This window comes from Globicephala melas, chromosome 14, assembly GCF_963455315.2.
Source record: "Globicephala melas chromosome 14, mGloMel1.2, whole genome shotgun sequence".
Taxonomy (NCBI): Eukaryota; Metazoa; Chordata; class Mammalia; order Artiodactyla; family Delphinidae; genus Globicephala; species Globicephala melas.
In genome coordinates this window covers 68,690,631-68,706,281 of record NC_083327.1, presented here as the reverse complement: position 1 = coordinate 68,706,281, position 15,651 = coordinate 68,690,631, and the positions used below count along the sequence as shown (strand labels likewise).

Here is a 15,651-nt window from a genome sequence, read left to right as displayed (position 1 = left end):
AATGACCATTATTATCACCCACTATGACTATTTATTAGTATTTTTTATTATTATTATTTTTGGATCAAAAAGAGAAGCAATGAGTTTTATATGACTAATATGACATGTTAAGAAAATTCAGCCCGACTTCCCTGGTGGCACAGCGGTTAAGAATCCACCTGCCAATGCAGGGGACACGGGTTCAAGCCCTGGTCCGGGAAGATCCCACATGCCGCGGAGCAACTAAGCCTGTGAGCCACAACTACTGAGCCTGTGCTCTAGAGCCCGCGTGCCACAACCACTGACCTGCGCTCTAGAGCCCGTGTGCCACAACTACTGCAGCCCACGCGCCTAGAGCCTGTGCTCCACAACAAGAGAAGCCACCGCAATGAGAAACCCACGCACCACAACAAAGAGTAGCCCCCGCTCGCCGCAACTAGAAAGCCCGCGCGCAGCAATGAAGACCCACACAGCCAAAAAATAAATGAAATTTAAAAAAAAGAAAAGAAAAGAAAAGAAAATTCAACCCAAGGCTTTTACTCATCATACCCTTTACACCTGAAACTCGCTGGATGTTAAGTTTTAGTTGAGGAAACGAACAACCTGTAGAAAGCACAACGCATGACCCAAAATGTACAGAGAAAGAGATCGTGCTTTTACGGTAGATCTTTGTACATTGTGAGGGCAGCAAGAGCCATTTCAAATTTTCTTAAATTGATGGAACAATGAGCTGTTATTAGACTATACTAGAAAAGAAAAATAATTAGATCAGCTTTGGAAAGTCTACCTTAGACGCAGCAAATATCATTTAAGGATATGAGTTTCAACTTAAGATATTAACATAGAGGGATTTACACTACATAGACCCTTAACGGTTCAGAGCTATATTGTATCATTTTCTAGAAACAAATGAGTCATGGAGCCACGGCTGTACACCTCAAAATATTAATAATGAATTACCTAGAGACAAAGAAGTACATTGGGGAGCCATCCAAGTATGTCTTAACTATCCTATAAAATTAAAATACAAAATAAAAACAATTTGTCCTTCCCATTCTCTGCCATCTTTCTTGCTATATTCTGGCATTAGAGTATATAAAACTATACACTTAAATATTGAAAATATCTAATATTTCTACCTGAAGATTATTTTTTTGTTGGCCAAATTAATACATCCTAATATGCTCCAGGAAACTCTAGTTGCATGACAATCATGCGGTATTTGTTTCTAACATTTTTCTTCTACTTACTTGTGCAGCCATGCAAAGGGAAGTGTATATTAAAAGCCTTTTCATTCATCATTTACTTGCTTATTATTTGGGAATTAAATTTTGTTTTCATAATGATTTTTCATCTGGAAATACTGGTCTGTATAATCTTATCTCTAGTGACTGATGTTCCTTCTTTATAAGGAAATAAACTGTTAGGTTATACAACAGAGCAAATAATGAAAGAATCTGGTTAAACAAGTTTTCTAAAAATAAGAGAATTCACTCTATATACATGGGCAGATTTCTAGATATTTGACAATCCTAAGGCACTTAACACTAAAATTTTAGAATATTTAAGAAAATCCAATCTTTCACTAATGATGCTGAAAATATTTCAGGATGCTACAATCCTATAGGTCACATTAACAATATTGGTCATCAATGTATTATATATATTTTGAAATGCTGATTATAGTGCTCTAGCCAGTAAGATGCCCGATAAACCAGCTTTCACTCTACCTGTCTGCCCCATAAGAACCTTGTAGACTGAGCAAGGATACAATTCTGCTAGATCCTCTCAAAATTATAAAAACACTGAATTAGTGAAATTCGAACTTAGACAATGTAATTCTCAGTCACGTATAACCGACCTGGACATACAGAAATTCCTTTTAATAGTAATGTTGAAATGACAAATGGATTTTTTAAAGTGCCAAATCAAATAGATAACCATTGCATTAACATAAACAAGCAACAGATATGAAATTTGTTTTTCTTTTATTTTGGCCGTACCACACAGCTTGTGGGATTTTAGTTCCCCAACCAGGGATCAAACCCACACCCTCCACAGTGATGGCAAGGAGTCCTAAGCACTGGAACGCCAGAGAATTCCCGAATTTAGTATTTTCTTTACCTAGTAAGGACAAAAATATGCCTCCTGGATCCAATTTACATTTTTTAAAAATCAGATGATACAGAAGTCTAGGTCAATTCAGTAAATTAATTAACTTGATTAATTTGCATGGACTTCTAGATTTTGTATAATACATATATCAGTTTTCTATTGCTGCTGTAACAAATTACCACAAAATAAATGTCTCCCTGAGCTAAAAACAATTTGCTCTGTTGTGTAACCTAACAGTTTATTTCCTTATAAAGAAGGAACATCAGTCACTAGATCTAAGATTATACAGGCCAGTATTTCCAGATGAAAAATCATTATGAAAACAAAATTTAATTCCCAAATAATAAGCAAGTAAATGATGAACAAGGTTTTCAAGGGCTGTGTTTCTTTCTGGAGATTCCAAGAGCACATCCCTTTTCCTTGCTTTCTCCAGCTTCTAGAGGCTGTCTGCATTCCCTGGCTCATATCCCCGCCTACGACTTCATATAACCTAACCTATCCATATCCAAGGGTCAGGATATGGGCATCTTTGTATGGCCAGATTCTGCCCATTGCAGCACATCAGATTTATACTAAAACCTGTAATATTCAAGTCAATATTCACCCAGCAAATTGAAACTCTCTAATACTATAAATATTATTATTATGTAGAATATAAAGTAGAATGTTTTAAATTTGGATCAGATGATCGCATCTTTTCTTAATAAAGACGTCAATTTGCTGAGCCTTTGACTTCTTTCCCTTCATGCCTGCACGAATTTGATACTAATCAACTGCTTTCCTACCTTATACCTAAATTTATCACAACTCAGTACATGGTAGATTATACACTGATAAAAGTATTAAATTCTCTTAAGACAATGTAACATATATTGCTTATTATATTTATTATGTATTATGGAAAAATTATTATTATTTTTTTAATCTGAGGATACATTTCAGACCACAATAAAACCTTCATAGGAAAATACTATTTCTAAACATTTTGATTTCACACACAAAGAGGGATACTGGAAGAGCAGATTATTAGTGTTGGCATGGATTTTGTAGATACCACATGCCATTTTAGGAAGGACATAAAGGAAACTTGGCCCAGAGATCTTCACTTGACTCGTGTGAGGTCACAGGACTAATCTGAAACAGCGCTGACTCCTCATAACAGCGAACATTCTTCTCATAACTAGGCCACCGTTCAACTTATACATAAAATAGATCCAACTACAACTCTTATCACCTTTATCACATTGTAAATCAATAATTTATATCTTGGGCTTCCCTGGTGGCACAGTGGTTGAGAGTCCGCCTGCCGATGCAGGGGACTCGGGTTCGTGCCCCGGTCCGGGAAGATCCCACATGCCGCGGAGCGGCTGGGCCCGTGAGCCATGGCCGCTGAGCCTGCGCGTCCGGAGCCTGTGCTCCGCAACGGGAGAGGCCACAACAGTGAGAGGCCCGCGTACCGCAAAAAAAAAAAAAAAAAAATTTACATCTCAAGGGATTTCACAAGATGAATTTTATCATTCTGCCAGCGACAACACACAGACTAAGCCAAGGATCAAATCCTACGCAGACCTTATGTAAATTATACAAAATTTATAAAATGTTACATAATAGGGAGAAACTTACTATGTAAAAAAGGAGAAACTATCAAGTTGACAACAAAAATGCTGGATAATAAACCTAATGTTGCAGGTAATTTCCATAAGTCTAAAAGAAGTTGAAAATATTGAACTTTTTAATGATAAAATACTTTCTTTTTGGTGAAATAAAATGAGAAGAGTCCAAGTACTTTTTAAATGCATTTTCTGGGAGACACAAAAATGGCTTAGAATCGATACAGCTTGATAAACATCATTATGTCAAGAATATTTAGGAATTTTGTCATTTTCCCCAAATATTTTAATACCTGCTTTATAAAAATAGCAGCTAAATATACCTATAGCCTCATCTAATGAATTACAAATATCACTCAGAGTTTTAAACTAATTTCTTTCAAATATTAAATATATATTCTTTATATCTTTATAAACATAGATATATAATTTCCTTCATATAATAGGACTGAAATCCATTTTTTAAAGTTACTTCATAACTTAGATACTTAACAACTGTTGATAACTTAAAGCCTCTTAAGTTATCAACATAACTTTATTTTCTTGGTTATCGTAAAGGAGAATGAAAATCAACTTACTTTATGTAATAGGGCACTTTATTTTGTGAAATGGATCTTTGCCATGGCAGCTGGACTGAAGCTGAAGAAACAAAGGGAGGTTATTGGAAACACTGCTAACCCAAAAGCCTTATGCCTTAATGCAAAACAACTGAACACTTTTTGCAGCAAATTCAATGAGAACTGCTGGATTCCTATAATTATGAAATCTGCTAGGCCAAACAAAGAGTGGCTTTAAAGATTCATTTGAAGCAAGGAAAGAAACAATACAGTCTCAATTTCTAATGTCAACTCTAATTGAACCTGTTGATACAAATATTTTTAAATATCAAGTTTTATTGTTTACAACAATCAAAAATTAAAATTTAGTGCTATCTGGAAACTGTACTCTGTATATACTTTGATTAAACTAAAACCAAAATTAATTTTACCTGGTATACCCAGATTGTAAACTAGATTTCTTAAGACTGAATTTTCCAGATCATTAATAGCACTCTTCACTTTGCTTCATAGTCACAGGAATAACTATTTAGGACAAACAGCATTTAAAGAAACTCAATTATATGAATTTTAAAAAGGGAAAATTAAAATAAATATAGCCAAAGCACTGTAAAGAACCAAGGCAATTATCTAGATAGAAGAATTCCAAATATTTATTTTCACCTGAAATGCACAGAAAATATAGTTCCCTACTTTTACACTAGACATCACTATGATTGAGATTTTATGTTTTGTTTTATTGAGGTACTAACTTTCTACAAATCCATTTACTCCTTTTTTATAAAAATATTCTTTTCCTACATTAAACCAATTATTCTAAGACTTATTAAGAAGAATTGTACATATGTATCTAGAACTATTAAGGAATTTTGGTAAATGAAATAATAAACAAGCAGATTCAAATAAAACTTTGCAAATATCACTAGATTCCCATGTAACCAGTTGTCACCAATTTTTCTTTTCTGAATATGGTATCATTATACTATCTTACTAATGTGTAGCATTCTAAACTTTGCAAAGCATCTTCAAATACATCTATTGATAAGGAAGTCAACTATGAGGAACTAAATATTAGAGGTGAAATTACTTGCCCAATAAATAAATGGCTGAGCCAGGACATGATTTCAGGATTTCTGAGCACTAGTTCAGCAATATTTCTATTCAACAATTCTTCCTCTCTTTATAAAGTATGAGCATTCCCTTCTCCAACTATGTCCATGAAAGTATAAAAGACGGATGAAAATGGGGAACTAGGTATATTAAATTTCTCATTAGAGCCAACCTCGTTTCAGCACTGGCACCAGGCTAATAGGTCAGTTTTTATTTTGTGCCTAACTAAACAGCCTCCTTTTATAACCATGGCTAAAATCCAAGAAATATAATAAAGCCAAAGATTCTGAGCAGCAATGGATAACAATTATTAATTGGGATTTTGTTTACACTTCTCCATTCATTTTAATAATTGTTTTGATTTGAATAACTTTGACCTTCTTGGACTGCCAGTGCTAGGCAATGAAAGGCAATGTGCTTGAGTTTCACAATTTTTACAACTTTCATTTCCTAATGAACAAGAGTTTGATTTTTATTATGAAAGAATGGTTGTTAGGTGAAAGTGTTCAGTTTCATCAATACTAATAAATACATATGCCTCAGAACTATAGAATCTCAATTATTTGTTAAATTTCTCTTTAATTTGGTCCTAGCACATAGCTTTACATTCTATAAAATTAAGTGTAAGCAGTCTGGAGTTAATTCATACCTAATGAGTATTCTGCAAGCCCATTTATTTCATCAACATTGATAGTATCCAAATGGAAATGCATCCTGGCACCCAGGTAGACAGTACATTCCAGGAAGGACTAAACATCACTCAAAGATAGGCTACCTAAGAGCTCAGGGTTGTGAAACAGGTCTGTGTGTGTGTGTGTGTGTGAGCGGGATGGGGTTGGGGGGGCGCGGGTGGGGTGGCAGGTGGAGTAAGGGAGGGTGGAGGGGAGAGAGAGACAGAGAGACAGAGAGAGAGAGAAACACTAACGGGAGCTAGTTTGAGCACTAGAGAGGCATAGGACAGAAAAGTCAGGAAATGACTGATTAGGCTTCTTGAAATTGTGAGAGTAAGAAAAGCCTGACCTTGAATTGAGGGAAAGCAGATTACCAACCATGACAAAGGTTAAGAGAAAATATAAATGTAAGCAATTTAGTTAGAAGACACGATATTATTACTTCAGTTTTCTCTATGGCTATAGATACAAAGGTACCTAATTGGAAAAATAAGCTTTGAATTAAGTTTCAACCTTCACTTAAATTGAATTAAACAAAGTGCTTGCTTACATATGTTTGCCAGAGAAAAGGAAAGGAAAGGAATTAACATTTAGTGAAAGCATTTGTGCGAAGAACTGTGTTAGGTGCTTTGTGTAACTTGATCTGTTTTCTTATTTAAACCTCAAGGCAATCAGAGAAAATAAGTATTATTATAGTAATTTTAAGATAAAGAAATTAACTTTCAGGGATTCACAGGCCTGGTAAAAGGCAGAATTAATATTTTAATCTTGGGCTTCCCTGGTGGCGCAGTGATTGAGAGTCCGCCTGCCGATGCAGGGGACACGGGTTCGTGCCCTGCTCCAGGAAGATCCCACATGCCGCAGAGAGGCTGGGCCCGTGAGCCACGGCCACTGAGCCTGCGCGTCCAGAGCCTGTGCTCCGCCACGGGAGAGGCCACAGCAGTCAGAGGCCCGCGTACCACAAAAAAAAAAAAAAAAAACCAGCAATATTTAAATCTCAATCTGGGTGACTCTGAATTTTATATTCTTTAGTTTCCTTAGCAGTGAGTGATAAACAAAGTAGGAGCTCAAATTACTTACTTAGGATCTCATGAACAGTCCATAAAATGAAACATTTCAGTTGGAGACTACTGCCTAAAGCTCTACATATGTGGGTTTGGCTAAATCTGCAATACCTATAGCCAGAAGAAAGGCCAAGTATGACTGCAGTGAGCCTGATAAACCAAAATCTTCTCAAAGATTTGTGGGAAGTAATTTTTTTTTTTTTTTTTTTTTTTTACTTTTTAAAGCTCCAGGTGCATTTTAAACAAATATGCACTTTTTAAGGAGGAAAATTAATTTTAAAATATAAAAATGATTTCTTTACTGTGAAAAAGTTCATAATCTTTGCATATGGCATAGCAATGATATGATACTATATTAGTTATTATAACAGATGGTCCAGTGAAAAACCCTAGCTAAGATGAGTTAATTTTTTTTTTTTTTCTTGCGGTACACGGGCCTCTCACTGCTGTGGCCTCTCCCGTTGCGGAGCACAGGCTCCGGACGCGCAGGCTCAGCGGCCATGGCTCACGGGCCCAGCCGCTCCGCGGCATGTGGGATCCTCCCGGACCGGGGCACGAACCCGCGTCCCTTGCATTGGCAGGCGGACTCCCAACCACTGTGCCACCAGGGAAGCCCAGATGAGTTAATTTTTGCTTCACTTCAAAGACTTACCACGACCAGATTACAGAAACAATAACCAATAAGCAATCTTGTCATTGATGTTGATATCTTCTTTTATATACTCATCTGATAAATATATTTATAGCAAAGAATATAGCTTCTTGAGTGAGAGTGAAATAATATGCTGATTCATTCAATTAATGAGATCAGTCAAATTTATTGGTACTTACTAGAGAGAAAATGCTGGGAGGATGGTCCAAAATCCCTATGGGCTTCCTGAAGCTGTTTAAGGCGATCGTCCACAGAAACCTGCACATACACACACAAGAAATAATTTGATTTCAAAACAATAACCTTAATAACATCATTGATTTAAGTATTATAATAAATGATGCTACTACCCAAGATATGATTGCTGGTACAGACTCCTTTGTTATCTGGAATCAAAATATTGTATGAAAATAGACTCCTTCTGACATCAAGTAACAGTAAATAGTGCCAGGTACTCTTCCAAGTAGTTTAAATGAATTAATTCTTTTAACCCTCACAAAAATCATATTGGGTATTACTCATTATTATCATTGTTTTATAGATGAAGATATTGAGATAGAAAGAGGTGTCCAAGGACATAAAGTTAGTATGTGGCAATGCTAGTATTCATACCCAGCCCATCTGATGCCAGAATCCATGCCTTAGTCAAGGCATAGGTTGTTATTAGTCAAGGCAAGTTAAGTTATTCTACACTTAACTCAAAAGCAGTAACATTCTAAAGTATCTCAAGTCAGGATGTGGTCATGGGGTCAGTGGCTACTCACCTCTCTTTTGTAAGGAAGGTGGTAAAAAAGGGTTATGGGGAGCAAATGAAAAAGAAGTCTAAAATATTCCAAGGGAGAAAACAGACAGATGAATAGATAGATGATGATGAAGATAGACAGATAGATAGATAGATAGATACATAGATAGAGATGGAAAGTGAAAGGACATATGAATATGGAATGTCTTATTTTCCTCCAAATTCACGTCCATCATCTTGATTTGGAAGTATTCAAGGAGATACCAGCTGAATAATATACTCTATATATTTTTTAACCACATTCTTAGCTCTCTATATTTTGAAAATGCAGAGTTGGTACCCTGAGAAACTAATTGCAAATCAATAACAATTGCACACAGCCTTACTGACATTTCCGTTTCCTTTTCCTGGTCTCTGTCTAGTAATGCTAGTCAGGTGTTTCACTTAGATTGTCAATCTTATTTTCAGCTGCCTTTAAAGGGAACGTGTGTCTCTGGCTCACTGGCCACCTCTAGTTTCTCCTGGTTAGCTATTTAAATTACATTAGCAGGTACTTTGTTTGTTATGGCCAAAAAGCATTCAAACACCACACTTTTACATTCCAGAGGAGAACACAAGATGCTGCTCTTGAAATTTAACACTGCTGTCTGCCAGCATAAATTGTGCTCCTCTTGTTCAATCAGCAGCTAACATCTGAGCTCCAGTGGTTACCAGGCTCAGAGATCAGGATGAAAGAATACACATCCTTTTTCATGCATAACGTATTCCCTGACTTCCAATCTTTGCAGATAGTAGTAACGGAAGCAGAGTGGGAAGGGAATCAAGATGGACCACAGGAATACGTACATGAAGATAATGAATTAGAGAAAGGGAGCAGAAGAAATAAGGAGTACAAATCAAATGCTTTTGTGTTCTACTCACTAGAAAAGCATGTATGAGTTTAACAGATCCTGCTTTACTAATCCCAGATTATTAATATTCTTTTCAAAGACAGAAAAGACTGTCTAATACCATACACTCATTTATTACCTCTTCAATTTCATGAAGAAAATATATAAACCATTGGGTGGTTCAACATTTGAATTAATTCAGGACCTGTCAGGCTATAAAATATTATACCTTTAAAATAAAATGATTTTATGTGCTACCTCAAAATTACATATTTATCTTGTTATATATCACATCATTTTAGGTACAAAATATAGAGAAAGATTAGTAAGAATTATTTTTTGAATCTTCCACTTAAACTATCCCACTACTTTTCAGGGGGAGAAAATTATTATTATGACTCCTAGAAACTGGCCACTAAGTGTGACAAAGCTCCACAAAGACTGAGCCAAAAACTACTGACTGGCACATGTGGTGACTTGCAAATGCTGATACTTAGTAACACTCAGGAGGACTCTTCTTGGTTTGGCTTTTTTAAAATCTGAGATGCACAAGTCAGGCCTAGTCATCAGAACAACTGCATTAGAGAAACTAAGATCTAAGGGCTAAAGGAAAATACCCCTACAGTAAAGTATGCTAGCTGGAAAAAATGAGCAAGATACCTAAATAGCAGGCAGAGGAAGAAGGAGGATGGGGACTTCCTTAACTTTTCAAAAGAAAAAAAAAAAAAAACATGATTAAAGTAAGAAAAATGACTCCTTTATGAGCCATTATGGAAAAAATGTTTCTGTGACCTACTATAGGTTTCAATTACTGTGATTTAGTTGACCTTTTGCAATTTTCTAAAAATATCATATGAAGAGAACATCATAAAATTACATTAAAGTCTATATTCATAAATAAATGAGGCCTTTGGGTTCAAGATACTGAAAGACAACTGATGTCATCACAGGCTAGAAATCCATTATCAAATACAACCCATAAAGAAAGAGAAAAGGATCACAGGTGGTAGAACAGAGAGGTAGGGCTTAAAGACCAAAGTGTAAGCCTGCATTATGAAGAGGAATCAGCTGACACCTGCAAAAGTTTCCATCTCATATTAAGGTCATCCAACTGGCGAGACATCTTTAGAGATGGGTGCAGGTCAAGTGGAGACAACTGACTGGATAAATCATTCACTGTTTTAACTTTTAAGTTGATTGGTGCAATTTCTTCTCTAAATGCCTGGAAGAAAAGGACAGGAATAATGTCATCAGAAAAGAATATAACAAAAGCTAGTATTCCATATTTCCTTAAAAAAAAAACAAAAAACCCCAAGACCAGCTAAGAGGCCATCAACTATAGCTGCCCACTCAAGACTCAACTCAGGTCTTGAGGAACCAGGATCACCAGCCAAAGAATCACCCTTTATAAGCTAGAGAATCTAAATAGATGCACGAAGAGAAAAATTACAATGCCAACTCATTTAAATGATTATGTATTTCCTTCAAATTTTTCATGATATGCAATTTAATCTGGAAAAATGTATGCCACTTTTATCCATTTTACTAATTTCTAGTCTTGATTTTATCTTTAATTTTCTATTTTCCTTTTTTAATATGGATACCTTAATATTTTTTCACCTGATGCAACAACTTGATTTGAACTCTTTCCATTTAAAATTAAGTTAGAAAGTGGCCAGTAAAACAAACCTTTCCTAACCACAAAATCTATGCACATTATATACTCATAGATTTATATATTTATATATCTCTTTCAAAGTCATTTATGACCTCTCTTTGCAGTTAAAGGTAGGCCAGGAAGAGCAGGGTCTATCAGAAAAGAGGTAAAGGAAGCTTAGAACTGACAAATTATGGTTCTGAACACAGTAAGAGAGCTGTTGTAAGTGGGGATTGAAGGGGTATATGCGAAGAGGGGGAAAAAAAACAAAAAATATTTCAGGTCAATGACAGTGATATGACCTGTGAGAATGAACAACAAAATAATGAAAACACTAAGTTTTCTCCTTTCTCCACATAATTCCAACCCCCTCTATTTTCATGTATCCTTTTCCCCACAAAGTCTTTGCTTAGATCCGACCCATCCCTTAAAAAACTCACTGGAGTGCCCGACCCATTGGGAAGATTTCCCAGAGGTCTTTCCCTCCCCAGCCCTAGCTGCAGGCCCCGCCCATGTGCTCCCCAGCATTCTATCTGCCATCTCCAACCTAGCCAGGATTTCCAGGCTGCACATCTCTGGACACACAAATCAGGTTTTACGGTGGGAGACATTCTTGATTGTTTGGTGCCATATGAACCACTTGTTATAGATTTTAAACATCATTTCTTATCAGAGCTCTTAGTTCTTGGTATTGTAAGCATTCATATTTTAATGCCCCCCCACCCCCCATAGAATGAAAGCTTCTTGAGAATGGACAGTCTCCAGTACTAAGCACAAAGTTTGCAATACAAGAGGGGCAGAGTTCATTTCTAATGATGAAGGCTCAAAAAATGGTACTTGAGGCAAGATTAAGCCAATATGGAATTGGGAATAGAACTGGGATATTAAAAGAGAACAGCATAGTTTTAACTCTTTGGTGTGTCAAAAATTAATCATGTACCATACTTACAGGTATTAGGTGTTATCAACATACTATTAGGATCAGCTCTCAAATTTCATCATTTCTATAATCTCCACCCCTTAAGAGACTAGGCCTATGTCTATGAGCTCCCTTTCTTCTCCTCTTTCATCACTCCAAGTTTAGCTAATGAATAATAGGTATCAAAGTGTTTTGAAGGCTATAAAGTTTCATTAAAACACTACAATATTAATTTGACTTCCTCCTTATGCTTATAAAAAGAAAACCTCTCTAACCACTTCCCAGTTCCCCCTTTTATAACATGTAAAGGCTAGAAATAATCATTATGGTTGGTAAACATCAAAATAATATTAAGAATATGACCTTATTTTTAAAAAGAAAATTAATTTTAGGTAAATCTGAGAATACGTTTCAGCATTTCAAAATTCTTGAATATGTCCAAAAACCACGAGGAAGGTCAAGCTGGAGAGTCAGAAGAACAGATCTGGAGCCCAGGGACAGAGTGAAAGATACGGACTTTGAGGGTAACTGTGTAAATGACACCCAAAACAGTGAGCATGGAAGTCAATGTACAGAAAGAAATATCACTAGAACCCTGAAGACAGCGGCATTTCAAAGTCAGGCCTGGAGATGGACATTTGGGATTCAGCTGTAAATAAATGATGCCTGAGGTTGCAGGGTTAGGTAAATGACTCTGTAATATAGCATAAAGAAAAAAGAAATTAAGAATCAGGTAGAAGAAGGGAAGCCCATGAAGACGTGAAAATTGCTGCAGCATGGAAGGAATTCAGAGCTGTGATAGTTTTTCTCCATGACTGCAGATGCTGGTCTTTCATGGATGACAGAATGTGTACAAATAAACGGATTCACAAATACAGTTCAATGAGAAAAGCAGATATATGATAACAGAGACATTATAGGTCTAAAGAATTCATAATTAATATAGAAGCATGGGACAGAGAGAGGGGTGGGAGAAGAGAATTTTTCAGTCTGGACTTTGAAAAGACCTGAATGCCCTCAGATTCAGTTTGAGAACAATTACAGAACTCAAATCTTTCAAGGTTTCTTCAGTTATGACTTTACATCATACACTAATAATCAGCTTTTAAAATCAATATCTTTGTATTTTGAAGGTATTAACGATTAAAAATGAAATGCTAGGGGTTTCCCTGGTGGCGCAGTGGTTGAGAGTCCACCTGCTGATGCAGGGGACATGGGTTCATGCCCTGGTCTGGGAAGATCCCACATGCCGCGGAGCGGCTGGGCCCATGAGCCATGGCTGCTGAGCCTGCGCGTCTGGAGCCTGTGCTCCGCAACGGGAGACGCCACAACAGTGAGAGACCCGTGTACCGCAAAATTAAATAAATTTTAAAAAATGAAATGCTAGAAAATATTCTCAGATTTATATAATTTTAAATAATAACCAGTTTTATTTCAAAATATGGTGACAGTTTTTTAAAAATTATAACTTCAAGACAGATTTTTTTTTTAATCTTATAGAAGAAACTTTTTTTTCCCTCTATAAAAATAATACTTTTTCTCTTACAAGCCACAGGTAAAACCATTAAACGTCCTTAGACAGGGCTTCCCTGGTGGTTCAGTGGTTAGGAATCTGCCTGCCAATGCAGGGGACACGGGATAGAGCCCTGGTCCGGGAAGATCCCACATGCCGCGGAGCAACTAAGCCCGTGTGCCACAACTACTGAGCCTGTGCTCTAGAGCTCAAGAGCCACAACTACTGAAGCCCGCACGCCCAGCACCCATGCTCCGCAACAAGAGAAGCCACCACCATGAGAAGCCCACGCACGGCAACGAAGAGCAGCCCTCGCTCACTGCAACCAGAGAAAAGCCCATGCGCAGCAACGAAGACCCAACGCAGGCAAAAATAAAATAAATAATAAAATAAAAGTCCTTAGACAAACAATGCATTTTAGGTTTAATTTTGTTTTTGTGGTCCAGTGTTTTATGGTAACAAGGAATCTTTCTATGAAGAAAGTTTATCTTTTGGTTTTTAAGAGCTCCAAATTAAGGGGCTTTCTAAAATAAAGCAAATTTTTAAATGGTTTCAGATCTGCTGTATGTTCTTCTATAAAGAACCAATTTATCATGTTTTGGCTGTACTTTCCTATAAGAGAATAAAAATATACGTGGTTTTCTTTGCTATAGAAACAGAAGCATCTGTTAGTGTTAAAGGTGCTGACTGGCAGCCCGTTGGCAGATGTGAATCCCAGCCCTTCTCCTGTCAGACGTGTGTATTCTGCAAATAAGAATGATTAAGGATAATTTTAGGAAGTTAAAATTATTCGATTACCCTAAAAGATTTTGTTTTCCAGTTGCTTTGGCATATTTAATGATATTTGGCAATAATCAGAACTTATTTTTACCTGCCTATAGCTTCACTGGGATTGGGGTATGCTTTAGAGCACATGCAAAACACCCCGGACTTTGCATCAATTTTACTTGGTTTAAAGAGACTTGGGTTTTATTTTCTTTTTTCCTAATAAGATGTTAAAATATCTTAAGCCACAGTTTATCATTTTGTCTTAAATATTGGCTGTGTTTTTCCTAGCTTTCCCACATAACCAGAAATTTAAACAGAAGGATTTGGATGCAGAGAGGGGTAATTTCTTCAATCAAATGGGATTAACAACTCTCAAAGTTTTAGTCCAGATATAACTTCATTTTTCCCTCAACACTAGTCATCCTGTATTAAAAACTGATGCTTTCAAATTGAAATGGGTAAATTCTTGCTCCAACCAAGAGGTTTTGCAAACCAATAGAACATACTTTTTGTAAACCATTGGCTTAAAGATTTTCAGTGTTTAAAAATCATCTTTTAAAATACAAGAAGTGTGCAACTTCCAAAGAACCTATCCTAAAAGGTTTTATTTTTAGTTTGTTATTTTAACTCAGATTCAATTATGGAAAAGTGTTTTGGATACTACAGTCAAGGAGGAAGCCTACTTCATTCACAGGGTCATTGGAAACATGTATATTTGCAGTGAAAGATGGCACCCCAATACTCTTTCAGTAATAAAAATTTTGGGTTGAAAATTTAATACGTAGTTTTTAGAGATTCAACTTCAAGTAGTTGATCAAAGTTAAGCTTAATTGCATTATTATGAATGAGGTCTCTACAATGAAAGAGAAGAGCAAGAAAGAAATCAAGAAAACACCACCACTTCCTAGCTGTGTGGGCTTGAGCAATATCTGCAATGTCATCATTTGTAAAATGGACATAATAATACTTATCTTGTTCTCGGCACATAGTAAGCATCAGTAAATGCTACCTATTATTACTATTCCTATGTCTACACATATATTTACTCATGTAATTTGCCTGAGTAGGATTCAGTTAATTTCCTAGACCTTGCTTCTCTTTCCTATTCAGCCACATGCGAAACAAAGGGATAGTATTATCCAATATATGTGCACAAAAGATGTATATCTTTTGCAATAAAAATTCCATTCATGATATTGTCAGTCTGATTTTTCATCCGTTTATCCTTTGATTTGATTGATGACTACCTAGTACATAGTTTACTATGCTACTAAAAACCTAATACACTCTAAATCTGTTATTCGTGTCTTTTATTGCCTAAATTCCATTAACTGCTTTTCTGGATATGTTCTACAATACGGGAGCCAAAGGGAATCTAGACCAGAGGTCTAACATCCTTAACTT

At 36.2% G+C, this 15,651-nt stretch overlaps 1 protein-coding gene across 4 annotated transcripts in view; it reads right to left on the bottom strand.

Moving 5' to 3' along the window:
- The window catches only part of UTRN (utrophin), a 490,808-nt gene that overhangs the window by 85,453 nt on the left and 389,704 nt on the right, over positions 1-15,651 (bottom strand). For all 4 annotated transcript variants that reach the window (XM_060283969.2, XM_060283970.2, XM_060283971.2 and 1 more), the window contains 3 exons: positions 10,466-10,612; positions 7,938-8,016; positions 4,283-4,343 (listed from right to left, as the gene is read on the bottom strand). In XM_060283969.2, coding sequence (XP_060139952.1) covers positions 4,283-4,343; positions 7,938-8,016; positions 10,466-10,612 — 287 coding nt within the window. The remainder of the gene's footprint in view (positions 1-4,282; positions 4,344-7,937; positions 8,017-10,465; positions 10,613-15,651) is intronic.